Source organism: Mustela lutreola, chromosome 8 (genome assembly GCF_030435805.1).
Source record: "Mustela lutreola isolate mMusLut2 chromosome 8, mMusLut2.pri, whole genome shotgun sequence".
Classification (NCBI taxonomy): Eukaryota; Metazoa; Chordata; class Mammalia; order Carnivora; family Mustelidae; genus Mustela; species Mustela lutreola.
In genome coordinates this window covers 113,349,548-113,363,909 of record NC_081297.1, presented here as the reverse complement: position 1 = coordinate 113,363,909, position 14,362 = coordinate 113,349,548, and the positions used below count along the sequence as shown (strand labels likewise).

Below are 14,362 nucleotides of genomic sequence, written 5' to 3'. Positions count from 1 at the left end.
CTACCTGGTAGTGGGATAAAATAAGGAGCTTTGTTGTATTTTTCATATATCCATACTAGAGAAGCCTTACAGATTAGTTCAAGTAATCAATGAACACTTTCAACTTCAACTATCTTCTGGCAATTGTTCAATCTTCAAGCAAAGTTTCTACTAGTACTTGTAAGAATAGCATTCTATCCAGCTTTCAAGGACCATGTCTTATATAATTAACCATTTCTCTGTCATGATATTCTAAATATAAAGTTAGTTTTAAATTTTAAGTCTAAACTTTAAAAATGTTAGACTTTTCTTATATAACAAATATTAATGTAGTTGTGTTTTAAAAAAATCACAAACAAGATCTTGGTTTTTTAAAAAAAATCCTTTCTAAAGCAGGCTAATTTAATTACCAACAAACCAGAAAATTAGGCTACTGAGTTTTAATGTATCTTTTAATTGGTATAGATTTTATTATTGTTATACATAAGGAATAACAGTTATTATCTTTCTAACATTTGTTGCAAATTGTTTTTAAGGTAATAATTTTCCATAATAAGGTAACCAGACACAGAACTAATGGGTGCTTTGAGGGTGCAAAGAATACTGGGTGGTGAAAATTCAAATTATAATGATAACATTAATATACTAAGAATCATTATTTCTTTACTTGAATTTTGGAAGTGTCTAATCACATGGTGGCTGCTATTTATGCATGCCTTATTTTATAAAATAGTTTCCTAACCAAAAGTTATTTTCTTACACACCACGAAACTTGTAATATTTGAAGTTCATTAAGGGGAGGTTCACAATAACAATTTGTTCAAAGATTTTTCTTTATATTCATATTGCACTGTTTTATTAAAATTGAATTTAAATGTAGCATTGTTAATGAAATTTTGCTATCAGTAAAAGTCATTTATTTCACATTTCGGAATTTTTACACCGTTCATAAATCGTTTCCCCTGACGCTTATAATCTCACCAAAACAACAGGCACATTCCTGAAGCTTTCAAGTAATAGGGTTACTAGAGATAAAGAAAGAAGGCTCTTGCATGCACACATACACATCCTTAATTTACTTAAAAAAGAAAGTAAAAGAAAAAGAAAAAAAAAATAGAGTGAAATGGGGGAGGAGGTTGATATGTAGAAGCTGTTATGAAAAGTACCAGCTACAGCTGCATAGGACAGGAATGGAAAATAGGGTAATAAGATACGCCCCAGTTCTTAAATAAGTTAATAAAAATGCTGCTTGAAGAACAGCTGTCTTTAGCTGGAGCTGGGATGAAGAAAGGAGTAATGCCGGGAGTGTGCTTAGTGAAAGGTATTAGAGCATCCGTGGGGTCAAGGAGAATCATGCAGAGTGACTCCTATTCATTTTTTACAAATGGAATTACTGTTAAAAGGAGTTTTAAATTTATAATTTAGAATTTGACACCTAAGACAATCTCACAAAGCCAAACATCACACCTTTGGAATGAATCCAGGATAAAAAAAAAAAAAAAATGTGATACATGTTTAGGAACTCTAAAAATTCACAGAATAGCTGCAGTATTTTACATAGTATTTTTAGTATTATAGTACTTTTGGATTAAAGGTAAGCACATATCTGATGATAGAAATTGAGTTTTCCTTCATTTTAAATCCGTATTTGGGCAAAAGTCTGTATATAGTTTTATCATAAATATATCGGCACAAATTAATGAGGAAATTCATATAATGGACCTCAATCTCCTCACCCCATAAGAATTTTGTTCAGATATTGTGAAATAATGGAAGAAAACAATTCTAATTTCAATAAATACAATGATTCATTGAATTTTTAAGGTAAGGGTAAATAAGAAGAAAGAGTTCTGGATCAGTGGTAGTTCTGCTAATAATTAGTTATAGCTCACTGAACAGACGCTTAACCTGTGTGCTTCATTTCCCACGTCTGCCAAATGAAATGACTGAATGAGGTTATCTCTGAAGTCCAATGAAGATATAAAATTATATAATTCTAAATTTTAAAAGCACAAGAAATAAATTTGTTTCATCATAGTCTTCCCATAGTCCCTAGCATACTACTTCATATGTATTAAATAACAGCATCTTGAGTAGGTGGATAAAAAGGGCACCATGCATGATACTAAACATGTTTAGAATTTTTGCTGGAAGTATTTTTGCTGGAAGCATCTTTGCTACATAACTAATTGACTGGAAGACAACTCTGCCATAAATGAAAAAATCATGAAAAATTAAAGAGGGATATTCATTAAAAAGGACATAATGAAACATTAAAAATGGATGATAGAATTTGAAAGATTTTATTGCAAAATACTAAATATCTGAATACATTAAAAATGTATAGTGTCGATTCGTGGCAGTACTGCAAAAATAATGGATTTTATTTTTTGGAGTGTACCTAAGCACTTGTCATCAGAAAAGTTTTTCATCCATTGTATCACATAGGCTTTTGTTTGTTGATTTATCTTCATGTACAGTATCTCATTTTTTTTCCCTAAAGTTTCTTCCTTCACTAAAGGATATATCAGTTTCCAAATACTGGAATGCATTTTTGTAAGTGAGCTTTGTCTTTCATTGTGAAAACCTTCCACACCGTTATTGGTTCTTGGCATTTTGTCACATGCCCACTGAAGGATGTTCCAAAGTTCTATGGGAAGTGTGGGTTCAAAACTCTGTGCCATTCTACAGACCACCATGAGAACTGGCTAAGATTTTTATCATATAAAAATGGGAGAACTGTAACAATAGAGAAATGAAACCAAACTGTCAACCAGCTGATGAAATGAACCATCAAATCAAACTGTCAACCCGTTATTTTTATCTTTTTCAGTGAAATTGCCTTACAGAGTGGAAATGATCTGATTGTGGTGAAAATGCTTACAGCAAAGATGCTTACTTAGAACCATTAAATATATCCCCATATGAACTTCTGCTTTGGAGAAGATAGAGTAGATGTATTCTTGTTACTCCTTCCACTACCTACAACTAAAACCATGGACATTAATATAAATATTTAGATATTTATATTTAAATATTTAAATTAAATATAAAGTGAAGACACTCAAAGGTGGGGAGAAGGCAGAGGAACTAGGGAAATCAGGACCCAAGAAACAGCACAGTGGTGAGTTCTCTGCATTTTCTTTTTGCCTCATACATCCCTGAGGCCAGCAATCTGGAAAAGCCAACTAGCTGAGGCCAAGAAAGTCCCAATAAAAGCCTGCTTTCTCTAGGCAAAAAACCATGTAGCTTAGTGAGACAAAAACTTTTAGACAGTAATAGCTCCACCCAAAACCACAGAAGAAAACTGTGGCTCCACCTCCTTACATACAGCAAAGGTCAAATGGGGAACCTAGTCTCCTGCCCTAGGTATTAAGGCACGCCAACCATTTTTGATAGGGTGAAGTTGGAGTTGACAGAATAAGAAGCTAGAACTTCTACTCTTACCAGAAGTAACAAGACCCCTCCCCCATGTCAGTGGAGAACCCATGTGGAGCATAATGAGGAACTCCTATCCCTCTCAGCTAGGGCCAGGAGGCCTCCTCAGTAGAGGCTAGTGGGCAGCCCTCTTTCCCGTGCCCACTCAGCATTCTTCCCTGGGGTGTCAGCAGAGGGCGAGGGGGGAACTCCGATTCCTACCCCCAACTGCCAGGAATGGAGAGGTGCCCTCCCTTTCCCTACCAGAGTGGGTCACAGGAAATCATATGCATATAATGGCCTTGATAATTATAGGGCTATTCACATACTAGGTGAGCTGTGGAAACTGTGGTTTTTTTAACACAGAGTTTATTTCACCTAAGGTATAAAATTCTTGTGTGTGAAGCTGTTGGTATTATTTCCTTATTATCTTTTTGATGTTAGTAATGTCTATAGTAGCTTCATTCCTAAATACTGGTAAGTTGCGTCTTCTTTTTCTTTGCCAGGATTGCTAGGGGTTTGTTAATTTTAACTTTTGTTTATTTTAAATTTTACTTCTTATAACTGCATATGAATCTACAACTATGTCAAAATAAAGTTGAATTTAAAAAATATATTCCAGAAGACATACCTTTCTTAGTTTGCCATATAATTGTCTAAAAATAATTTTATAACCGTAAGTTTTTATTTAAGGCTCCCAAAGTATACATATTAAGTGTTTACTGTGTGCTTATCACTTTTCTAGGACTGTGTACTGATTGATTGGTTGATTCATTCAATCTTCATAATGTATTTATTGAGTATCACTGAATTCCAGACACATTTCTGGACATTGGAAATAGCTGTAAACTACACAGAGAAAAATCCCTATCCTCACAGAATGTGTATTATAATGAGGACAGACCTGTAGACAATGCCATATACAATACAGAAAAGTAAAGCAGATAAAGAGGACAGAAAATTTTATCTGGGAGGAGGTTCAATTATAAATAAATCCGATCCTCTTTAAAGAGGTGGCATTTGAGGATAAATTTTCAAAAGATAAAGGAGGAGACAATACATAACTAGAGGAAGAGCATGGTGGGTTAAAAATGGACCCTCTGGGCCACTGAAATGACTGTGGATTTTATTCTTTGTGACTTGGCGGCGGGGGTGGGGGGGGTGCTCAGTAACTATGTAATGAACAAATTCTTCTCAAAATTACTGCAGTCTTTTAGGACAATGGTCAAAAAACAATCACTATTTTTAGAGTTACTTATGTTGCTTCCTATTTTAAATTTAGCAGAGTTCTCATTTTTTTCCACGATATTATATTCAAACTTCTGCTACAAATATGCAAAACTAAGAGCAAAATAAGGCCCACTTAAGTGATTCAACCTCCCCTCCTACACTCTTTCCAATACAATGCATCCCACTCTAGTCAGGTTTCCACCTGAGCCTGCCCGCCCACCCCTGCGTTTTTTTTAAAGGTCTTATTTATTTGAGAGAAAGGCAGAGATAGTAATTGAGATAGGGAGAGAGAGCCTGAGCTGGGAGGAGAGGAGGAAGCAGGCTCCCACAGAGCAGGGAGCCGCATGCAAGGCTCTATCCTAGGACCCTGGGATCATGACAGGAGCCGAAGGCAGAAGCTTAACCAACTGAGCCACAAAAGCACCCTTCAGCCTGATCCCATTCCTTTATCTCACTGTGTATCTTAGAATTCATATTTACTTCCTTCTCTCTTTTAATCTCACTCTTCATGAATAGTGATGGTGCCACAGGATGGCTTACCATGAGTGCCTTAGCATACCCACAATCTTTAGTTCTCCCTACCATTCATATAGCTCAAATAAAATGAAGAATGTTCTTTGACATGTAATATGACATTTTCTCAAGGCATATTGAGGAACAACAAAAAAGGGCATTTCAAAAACTTGGCTCTTTTATTGATCTGTATCAGATTATCTAAGTAAACACTAGTATAACTGCCTATGAAATTCAAGTTTCAAGACCATATCATTTCCCATTAGGTTACTGAATCTAAGCTTTTTATACAAAGAAATGCCGAACCTACCAATGAGCAACATCTAATTTATATTCCATTTCTTCAATACAGCTTTCAGTAAAATCTATTTCTAATCTTCAATGTCGCTTTCAATAAAATCTATTTCCTATTTGATTTAATCTTCAATCCACACAACTATTAACTATTAATATAGTTTCATATTTAATTGCTTTATAGAAATGTCTTTACAATAATGGTGGCATTATTTGGAAGCACACAGCAGGGATCACTGGTGCTATTTGGGATACACACTTGGATCTTGAACCCTAAACACAGAGCCTGAAAATAGTAAGTATTAAATAAGCATTTATTGGTCAAATTTCCACACTACAATTATAAAAGTTACTTCAGACCTGATATTCACTCTTAAGAGAAGGATTATATTTAATACTTAAGTCCGTATGAGGGATATTTTGTAAAACACTTGAATTTCAATTAGAGTAGCAATGCTAATAGCTATTTCTTTCTGATCTGTGACAGGCAACTATAATGGTTTTTATGCTTTCAGCAATTACTGACTAGTAAGTAGTATGTGTCAATTCACTTGCTTAAGAACAAATAGGAGCATTCAATTTTCCCACATGCTTGACTTCTCATCTCAACTAAGGTGATGGATAAGGAGAACAATGTCAGTGGGATGCAGACAAAGGAAAAAGTGAACTTTTGAATTACTGCATTAGTTTGCAACCCTGAGAAACATTCAGTCTATTAAATGGTATTTGAGAATGGTATGCATTCTTGTAAGTGATATAAATATTTTATATTTTTAAAAACCTGGTAAATGAAAACCAAATTTAGTTGTAATGACAGTTTGCCCAGTAATCTCTGCACTGCTCAAAGAGGTCCACAGAATAGGGATGCAAATAAAATGCATGACAGATAAATATTTCTTAAATAATTCTCAGTGGAACTGCAGTCAGTACTTTGCAGAAGAGGATTGTGAGTAAAATAGATATTAATATAGATAATTTATTAAAATATATAGTATGAACATTATATATAATTTTAATATGTATAATAAGTTACATATATTATATATATTATATACTTAAATGCAAAAATAAATGCATTTTTTAATGCCATATATGTTTTTTTCAAATAATCAACAGTAGAAGAAAAAAGAAAAACAAGGAAATTGAACACATTCCAATTCAATCATACTGTTCCATTAATATATTTGCTAGCTCAAAGAAAACAGTCAACAAAACAAAGAGGAGACCCACAGAATGAAAGAAGAAATTCATAAATAACACTACAGACAAGGGGCTGATATCCACGATCTATAAAGAACTCCTCAAACTCACACACAAAACAGGTAATCACATCAAAAAATGGGCAGAAGACATGAACAGACACTTCTCCAAAGACATACAAATGGTTAACAGACACATAAAAAAATGTTCATCATCATTAGCCATCGGGAAGATTCAAAGCAAAAACACATTGAGATACTACCTTACTTAACACCCATTAGAATGGCCAAAATTAACAAGACAGTAAACAACATGTGTTGGAGAGGATGTGGAGAAAGGGGAACCCTCTTACACTGCTGGTGAGAATGCAACTTAGTGTAGCCACTTTGGAAAACAGAGTGGAGATCCCTTAAGAAATTAAAAGTTGAGCTACCCTATGATCCTGCAATTGCACTACTGAGTATTCACAAAAAAGATACAGATGTAGTGAAAAGAATGACCACCTGTACCCCAATGTTCATAGCAGCAATGGCCACAGTTGCTAAACTGTGGAAGGAACTAAGATGTCCTTCAACGGATGAATGGATAAAGAAGATATGGTCCATACATACAATGGAGTATTGTGCCTCCATCAGAAAGGATGAATACCCAAATTTTGTATCAACATGGACAGGACTGGAAGCGATCATGTTGAGTGAAATAAGTCAAGCAGAGAGAGTCAGTTATCATAGGGTTTCACTTACTTGTGGAGCATAAGGAATAACACAGAGGAAATTGGGAGATGGAGAGAAGTGAGATGGGGGGAATTGGAGGGGGAAACAAACCATGAGAGATGGTGGACTCTGTGAAACAAACTGAGGGTTTTGGAGAGGAGGGAGTGGGGGGTTGGGTGAGGCTGGTGGTGAGTATTAAGAAGGGCACATATTGCATGGAGCATTGGTGTGGTACATAAACAATGAATTATGGAAGACTGAAAAGAAATAAAATTAAATTAAATATATTTATATTTATATTTGCTAGCTCAGTAGACTTCCAGTGGGTTCCTATGTACCTGATATCTTCTGTTGGACAAAAATGAAGAAATCATTGCTGAAAAGAACACTCCTAAAAACCACAAATGTGTATTTTACTTTCCCTCCATTGAGTTTTGGTCATCCAAGGGATGTAGATAATTCTTCTCTCTTGATATTAAATTATTGAACTTGGAAGAGCTTTGAATAAATCCAAACTGTAAAATTATCTTCCAAGGGAAAAAAAAAAGTCTTAAAAACTCAATATTAATGTGCTTTGGTGAGTGCTGTGAAGTGTCTAAACCTGGTGATTCACAGACCTGTACCCCTGGGGATAAAAATATATGTTTATAAAAAATAAAAAATTAAAAAAAACTCAATATTAAGTCACATTTACAAAGATTTGAAAATAATATGAGTAAGTACATGTATTTTGATCTAATATGAGATTCTAAAACTTCAGTTCTGGTTACACATGAACTTGCTGTAATATTTTTATTGGTACATATGATATATTTTGATATAAAATACTGTTTAAAGTACCAAGGTATGGGACCATCATCTATATTTGCCTTATTCCAACATGCTTAACTGTGACAATGGAACCAGCTTAGACGCCAAACACTAATCTTCTCATAAATTTAGTCGTCATGATGCATGTTTAACTGTGCCCAGATACGCCCAAGTTTACACTGAGAAAAATACCCAATAATCCCTGGAAGGAATGTTAAGGTCAGACACCAGGCAGTGAGAGAGTGAGCTAAATTTGATTTTACTTTATGTCAAAAATAAGTACAGAGTCAGTGACTCAGAGCTGACTATACACCATGACCAATCTTAGACCACTATAAATTAGAATTTTGCAACAGCTATAAAACTGTTTCCATTCTGAACAATGAATCTCCAGTTCTGTCTAATCAACAATTCATGTGAACTCAGATAAAAGCAAAGTATTTACCTAACAAATATTGTAATCAGAAATATAATTACATCCTAGATCTGAAACTTAATTTAAAGATGAAAAAATTACTTAACTATCTTTGAAGTACCAATTAATACTTATGTTTCATGTGAATGACTCTCCTTAATTAAAAATACTTCTACATTTGCATGGGAGAAAATATCTGTAATTTTGCCTGGTGAAAATGTAGAAAGAATATTTTTAAAAGATTTTATTTATTTATTTGACAGAGAGAGAGCGCACAAGCAGGGGTAGCAGTAGAGGGAGAGGAAGAAGAAGCCTTCCTACGGAGCAGGGAGCCCCATGTGGGTCTCAATCCCAGGACCCTGGGATCAACATTTGAGCCAAAGGCAGATGCTTAACCATCTGAACCACTCAGGTTCCCCTAGAAATAATATTCTGCAATGGGATAAAAACCCTTATGGAAAATGATAAATTTCATAACAAAACAATCCATTTCTTTCTTCTACAAACATGTGAGTACCTATAATTCCCAGGGTATGTGCTAGAAACTGTGAGTAAAATAAAGACAAACTAGACATAGGCCCTGCAAGCAAAAATTTTACAATGGAAGAGTGCATTTCTAATTTCAGCATTGTTCTACCCACATATCTTGTTTAAATGCAGACTTGTTGTGAGTCTTATTTTCCAAATTCTGACTCCTTAGATCTGGAGTAGGGTCTCAGGGATATACATTCAGATGCAGGGAGTTCGGAATACAAACTTTGAAAAGAATTTGTCTTCAGTAGTGAGTGAGTACATCACACACAGTACCATATATCTAATATCTGCCTAATTCATTGACTTAGATTCCCTTCAGCTTTCACTCATGTAGTCTTCTAACCCTGAGTTAAGATCAAATTCAAATATATATATTTTTTAGAAAGACCTATATCTTGCATTCAGGTGTCTCTTTATCCAATGCAGGTTACTTACTATTTTGATTAGATGTCTCAGTTCTACTAACTGAACTTCTGCTTTGTTCTTGTGATGAAGCAGTCACCCTGAGTACCAGTGGACTCAATAATGAGTCTTTGGCCTCATTTTCAGTCTTGAACCTCTCATTTATCTCGGAATTATTATCCTTTTTTCCACTTCTCTGAGACTCAGTTCCTGTCCAATGATCAAGACCACTGTACCTGGTACTAGACCATCTGCTTGGATTTGCACATATTTCCTTCTTCCAGATTCTACATAGCAATGGTCTGCTGCCCACGTACTAGGCAACTACCTATCACTCTTTTTTGAACCTCTTTGACACTCCCTGTCCTCACTGCTACATAGCACCAACCATCAAAGTTCATGAGTAATCTACTCCAGTACTTCCCCAGATTTAGCCATCAGATCACCTAAAGAGATGCTTAACAGGTTCTTGGGCCTCAACTCCTGAAGATGTGATTCAGTAAGTCAGGAGTGAAGCCTGTGGCTTTAAAGCTTGGCATGTCATTGAAGAATTTAAAACACACACACACACACACACACACACACACACTTAAATTGGACTTTTAAGAATGAATAGAGTTTTGTGTGACCTAGAAAAGGAAAAGGACAATATAGCTACAGGAAGCAAAACAATTTGATCATGAGAAAGTGTTGGATATGTTTAAAAAGAGAGAGTCTAATCAATTATTAGCCCATAGCAAGTAGCGAGAAGTTAATAAATGTTCTTTGAATTGAATACTTCAAGTCTATATACTGAAAAATGAAGTTTGGCTAGAGACATCAGCTAGATGAGGAAAAGCAGTGGAGGGACATAAAAATGAAAAGCTAGACAGAAGTCAGATTCGAATTGTTGATAAATTCTGGGATGAATTTTCTTTCTTTCTTTTCTTTTCTTTCTTTCTTTTTTTTTTTTATTTTATTTATTTGACAGAGAGCAAGAGAAGAAACACAAGCAGGGGGAGTGGGAGAGGGAGAGGCAGGCTTTCTGCTGAACAGGGAGCCTGATGCGGGGCTTGATCCTAGCTCCCTGAGATCATGACCTGAGCCAAAGGCAGACCTTAACAACTGAGTCATCCAGGTACCCCCAGGATGCGTTTTCTAGACAATAAGAATAAGTAAAACCTTTGGAGTATTCTGGACCATCTCCTACATCTTGTGACTTTCATTCTTAACTCTATGCCTCAAATCTATATGTTTAACTTTCACCCTCAGATAATAAACTTTAACTGCCAACACATAAATGCTCTAAACTGTGTATGAGAGACAATTCAATCAATGTAAGAGCGTAGGAAGAGAAGACTGATGAGCAGGCTGGATGAGTGTGTGTAGTAAGGCTACCTTAGGGTATTATTACAGGAAGCAATGAGACTATGATGCAAAATGGGGCAGACAAGTTGGAGAAGAAGGAGCAGAGTGCAGAACCAAGGCAGAGACTGAACTGATAAGATCTGATTTTATTCAGGAAAGATGGGAGTAAGAATCACATATAAATATGAGGCTTGGTGTCAAAATGATTATAAAGTACAGGCATAGAAAAGTAGGGAAGAGAAGAATTCATGTAGTATAAATTCCATGTGAAAATATTTAGGGCTGATATGCCAACCAGTTCCTTAGCTGAAATTTTCTAATAATTTATGTGGGTATGTATTTGTGTGTGTGTATGTGAGAGAGAGAGGTGGGAAAAAATGCAGGAGAAGGTATATTAAATTGATGAAGTAATGTTCTAGAGGAGATATGATATTGAAACAGATTTCTGAAATGAGGAAGTCAGTGATACCCCTGAGAGGCTATCTGGAGAGCATAAATGAAGATATGGGCAAATTTTGAAGGAGGTTAAGTCAGTATCAAAATATAGTAAAATGAATAACCACATCAAATATAGATGATAATATGGGTAGATTATGTTCAAAATGAGAGAATAATTCTGCTATGGAAAATTGAAAGAGTATGAACAAAGGGTATGTAGAAGATTATGGAGCAACTAGGAGAGTTAGAAAAGGTGAATTTATAGCTGAAACAGGTAAACCATTTCTGTTTTTTTATAGCACTATTCTTCAGCCAGCATCTAATGAAAACAAACAGTGGAGTCCTCTCAGCGTTGGGAAACCCCTGGAGGATGAGTCACAGTGGCATGGTTTGAGATATCAAGAGTAAGAGGCGGCGTTGCTGAAAAGCATCCATTCCAGCTGAACAGTAAGAACACTGAAGTCTAAAGAAGTGTTGCATTGGAAGAATGAAAAGGAAAGGATGCTGATCAGGATGCTGAAACCAGAGAGAAGGCACACCATGTCTCAAAGTTCTACGGTTTACCGCCTCAAGGATAGAGAAATGGAGTAAAATTGGGTGATGCTGATTTCAAAAGGAGTAAGGAATTACAATATGCTACCAAGATAATAGATTCAAATGTGCTAGAAGTAAACAATTATGCCATTAACCACAGTCCCTGTTGGAACTTCCAGGAAAGTAATTATCAGGAAGGTATCAGACTTACATGTATATGAGCAGGTACAATACTGGAGAAGGTAAAAGGATGAAGGAGATTATGACATAGATCAGACCAGTGCTGGGAAGGCAAGAGTTTTCTTCTTTGTGGACTAGAGCTTAGTGAACTGGATGTTTTTATTCAGATAATATATAAGATAAGGGCTGGTATATACGAAAACAAATAGATGAATGAGAGTTTGACACCATCAGCTATGGAATTCAGGGAAGCATCTAGAATTCCATAAAATCAATTAAGTAAAACATAAATATCAAAATGTTTACATGTTTTTTTTAAATGTTTACATGTTTATTCCATATTTTAAATTATGAGAAAGCATAACTCAATAAGTTCAGAGTTTGGATAGTAAGAAATAGATATTTGTGGAAACACAGTAGAGTAGATTTTCTCTCTTTTTTCCTCCTTTTAATCTCCCAATGTTGTGGAGAGGGGTCAATGTACTACACAGCTAGTGCTCAGGTAACACGTGTCATAAAAATGTATGTGTTATAATTTTTAAATATGTCTTTTGTGTCTTCAGATAAATGTGGTACAAAGACAAATACCACGTGAATTCACTCATATGTGAAAATTAAGGAACAAAACAGATGACTAAAGGAGGAAAAAAAAAAGAGAGAGAAAGAGGCAAACCAAAAAACAGAGAGAGAAAAATTAGAGAGAAAAACTGAAGGTTGCTGGAAGGGAGGTAGGTGGGGGGATGGGCTAAATATGTGATGGGGAATAAGACGGGCAATTGTGATGAGCACAATTAGGTGTTGTATATAAATGATGAATCACTAAATTCTATATCTGAAACTAATACTACATTGTTTGTTAAATAGAATTCAAATAAAAACTTGAAAGAAAAAAAAAGATTACAAATGGTATTGAAAAATATCTGACACAGGCCACAAAGAGTTACTTGTTTCAGGTGTGAGGTAAATTATCTGTTTCAGATCAGTTACATGTTTCAAAGTAGTTACCTGCTTCAGGAAGGGTGCTGACGGTGCATGTTTTTTCATCACCTTCACCAGCTGAGGTTGACGCTCTTATTTTAAAGATGTAAGAGGTATTGGCAAGAAGTTTCACGAAAGTATACATGTGCTCTTGGGGAGAGACTTCTGTAGAATTCCTTTCAACTGTTACCATATAATGTGTAATTATTCCATTTGCCTTTCTGGGTGGATCCCATGTCAGTAAAGCTGACTGCCAGCTAGTTGCCACACACTGTATGTTCTGTACAGCTTCTGGAACTTAAAAGATAAATGTCCAAAGTTAAAATTTATCCACATGTAGTAAATGATTCCCTTACATCATTGCTACACAAAATCATGTTTAGGGGTTGAGACCAAATAAAAATTTAACATATCAGCCTTGCAATGTAGGCTAAGTTCTTAACGTAGACTGAATCAAATGGCAATTAGCTCCTTTTCTATGCTATTATGTTAATACTTACAATACTGAGCCAATCACTGAATATTTTCCTAGGCCCAAGCAGAAATCATCCTCGAATCCTGAGAAGCAACTAACTGTACAGCCTCAAGCTCAGGCAGTGGTTGAAGCCTGTTCTCCTTATCTCTTAACTGGAAAGGAGTAGTCTTAGTAATACTTTTTTAATGGAAACTTTTTTATGGAAAACATAAATGTAGGTACCTCCATGATGTGACACCTCTGGACCTAAGACTGTTAGGAGATAGTTGGACAGGCAGTCAGAGCCAGGGTCCCCAACAGGAAAATAAAGAGTCAGAACAGCTAAGACAAACCAGCACTAACATCCGGTTTTGCAGCTAAAACAGGACCAGACTGACATTCTGCTTTGCAGCATTTGAAGAAGTGACTTCTGCAAAACATCCTAAAATAAGACAAATAACTACAAAGTATATGTCATGAGCAAGGGGAAGTTAAGACATAAGCCCCAGATGTCAACCAAACAAGACCATCAGCAGTTGGACATTAACCTAATAGGTAGACCTATACGTGATCAAAGCCCTGGTTGGCGTGACTCAGCACACCCTGCTTGCTGAAGATAGTTCTGCAAAAGAGCTCATAAAACCCCCTAAACTTAGAAACTCTGACAGCAACTCTCTCAGGTCCCCTCACTCTCTGGGAGCTTTATACTCTCTTGCTCAATAAACTTTGTTTTGGAGCTCACCACTCTCTGTCCCATCTACCTTTTCATTCTTCGAAGCGGCATGACCAAGAACCCGGGGCACTAAAGGCAGAGAATTGCTGCAACAACAGTACTAGGAAACATGCGATCAATTTAGGAATTTTGTTTTTATAATTGGTAGGCTTCTTTGGAAGAATTGTGAAAGACTGATCCCTCAGTATCTT

At 35.7% G+C, this 14,362-nt stretch overlaps 1 protein-coding gene across 2 annotated transcripts in view; it reads right to left on the bottom strand.

The window, feature by feature from the left end:
• PTPRQ (protein tyrosine phosphatase receptor type Q) overlaps positions 1–14,362 on the bottom strand; it is a 202,376-nt gene that overhangs the window by 112,093 nt on the left and 75,921 nt on the right. For both annotated transcript variants that reach the window (XM_059186422.1, XM_059186423.1), the window contains one exon: positions 13,012–13,281. In XM_059186422.1, the coding sequence (XP_059042405.1) occupies positions 13,012–13,281 (270 nt within the window). The remainder of the gene's footprint in view (positions 1–13,011; positions 13,282–14,362) is intronic.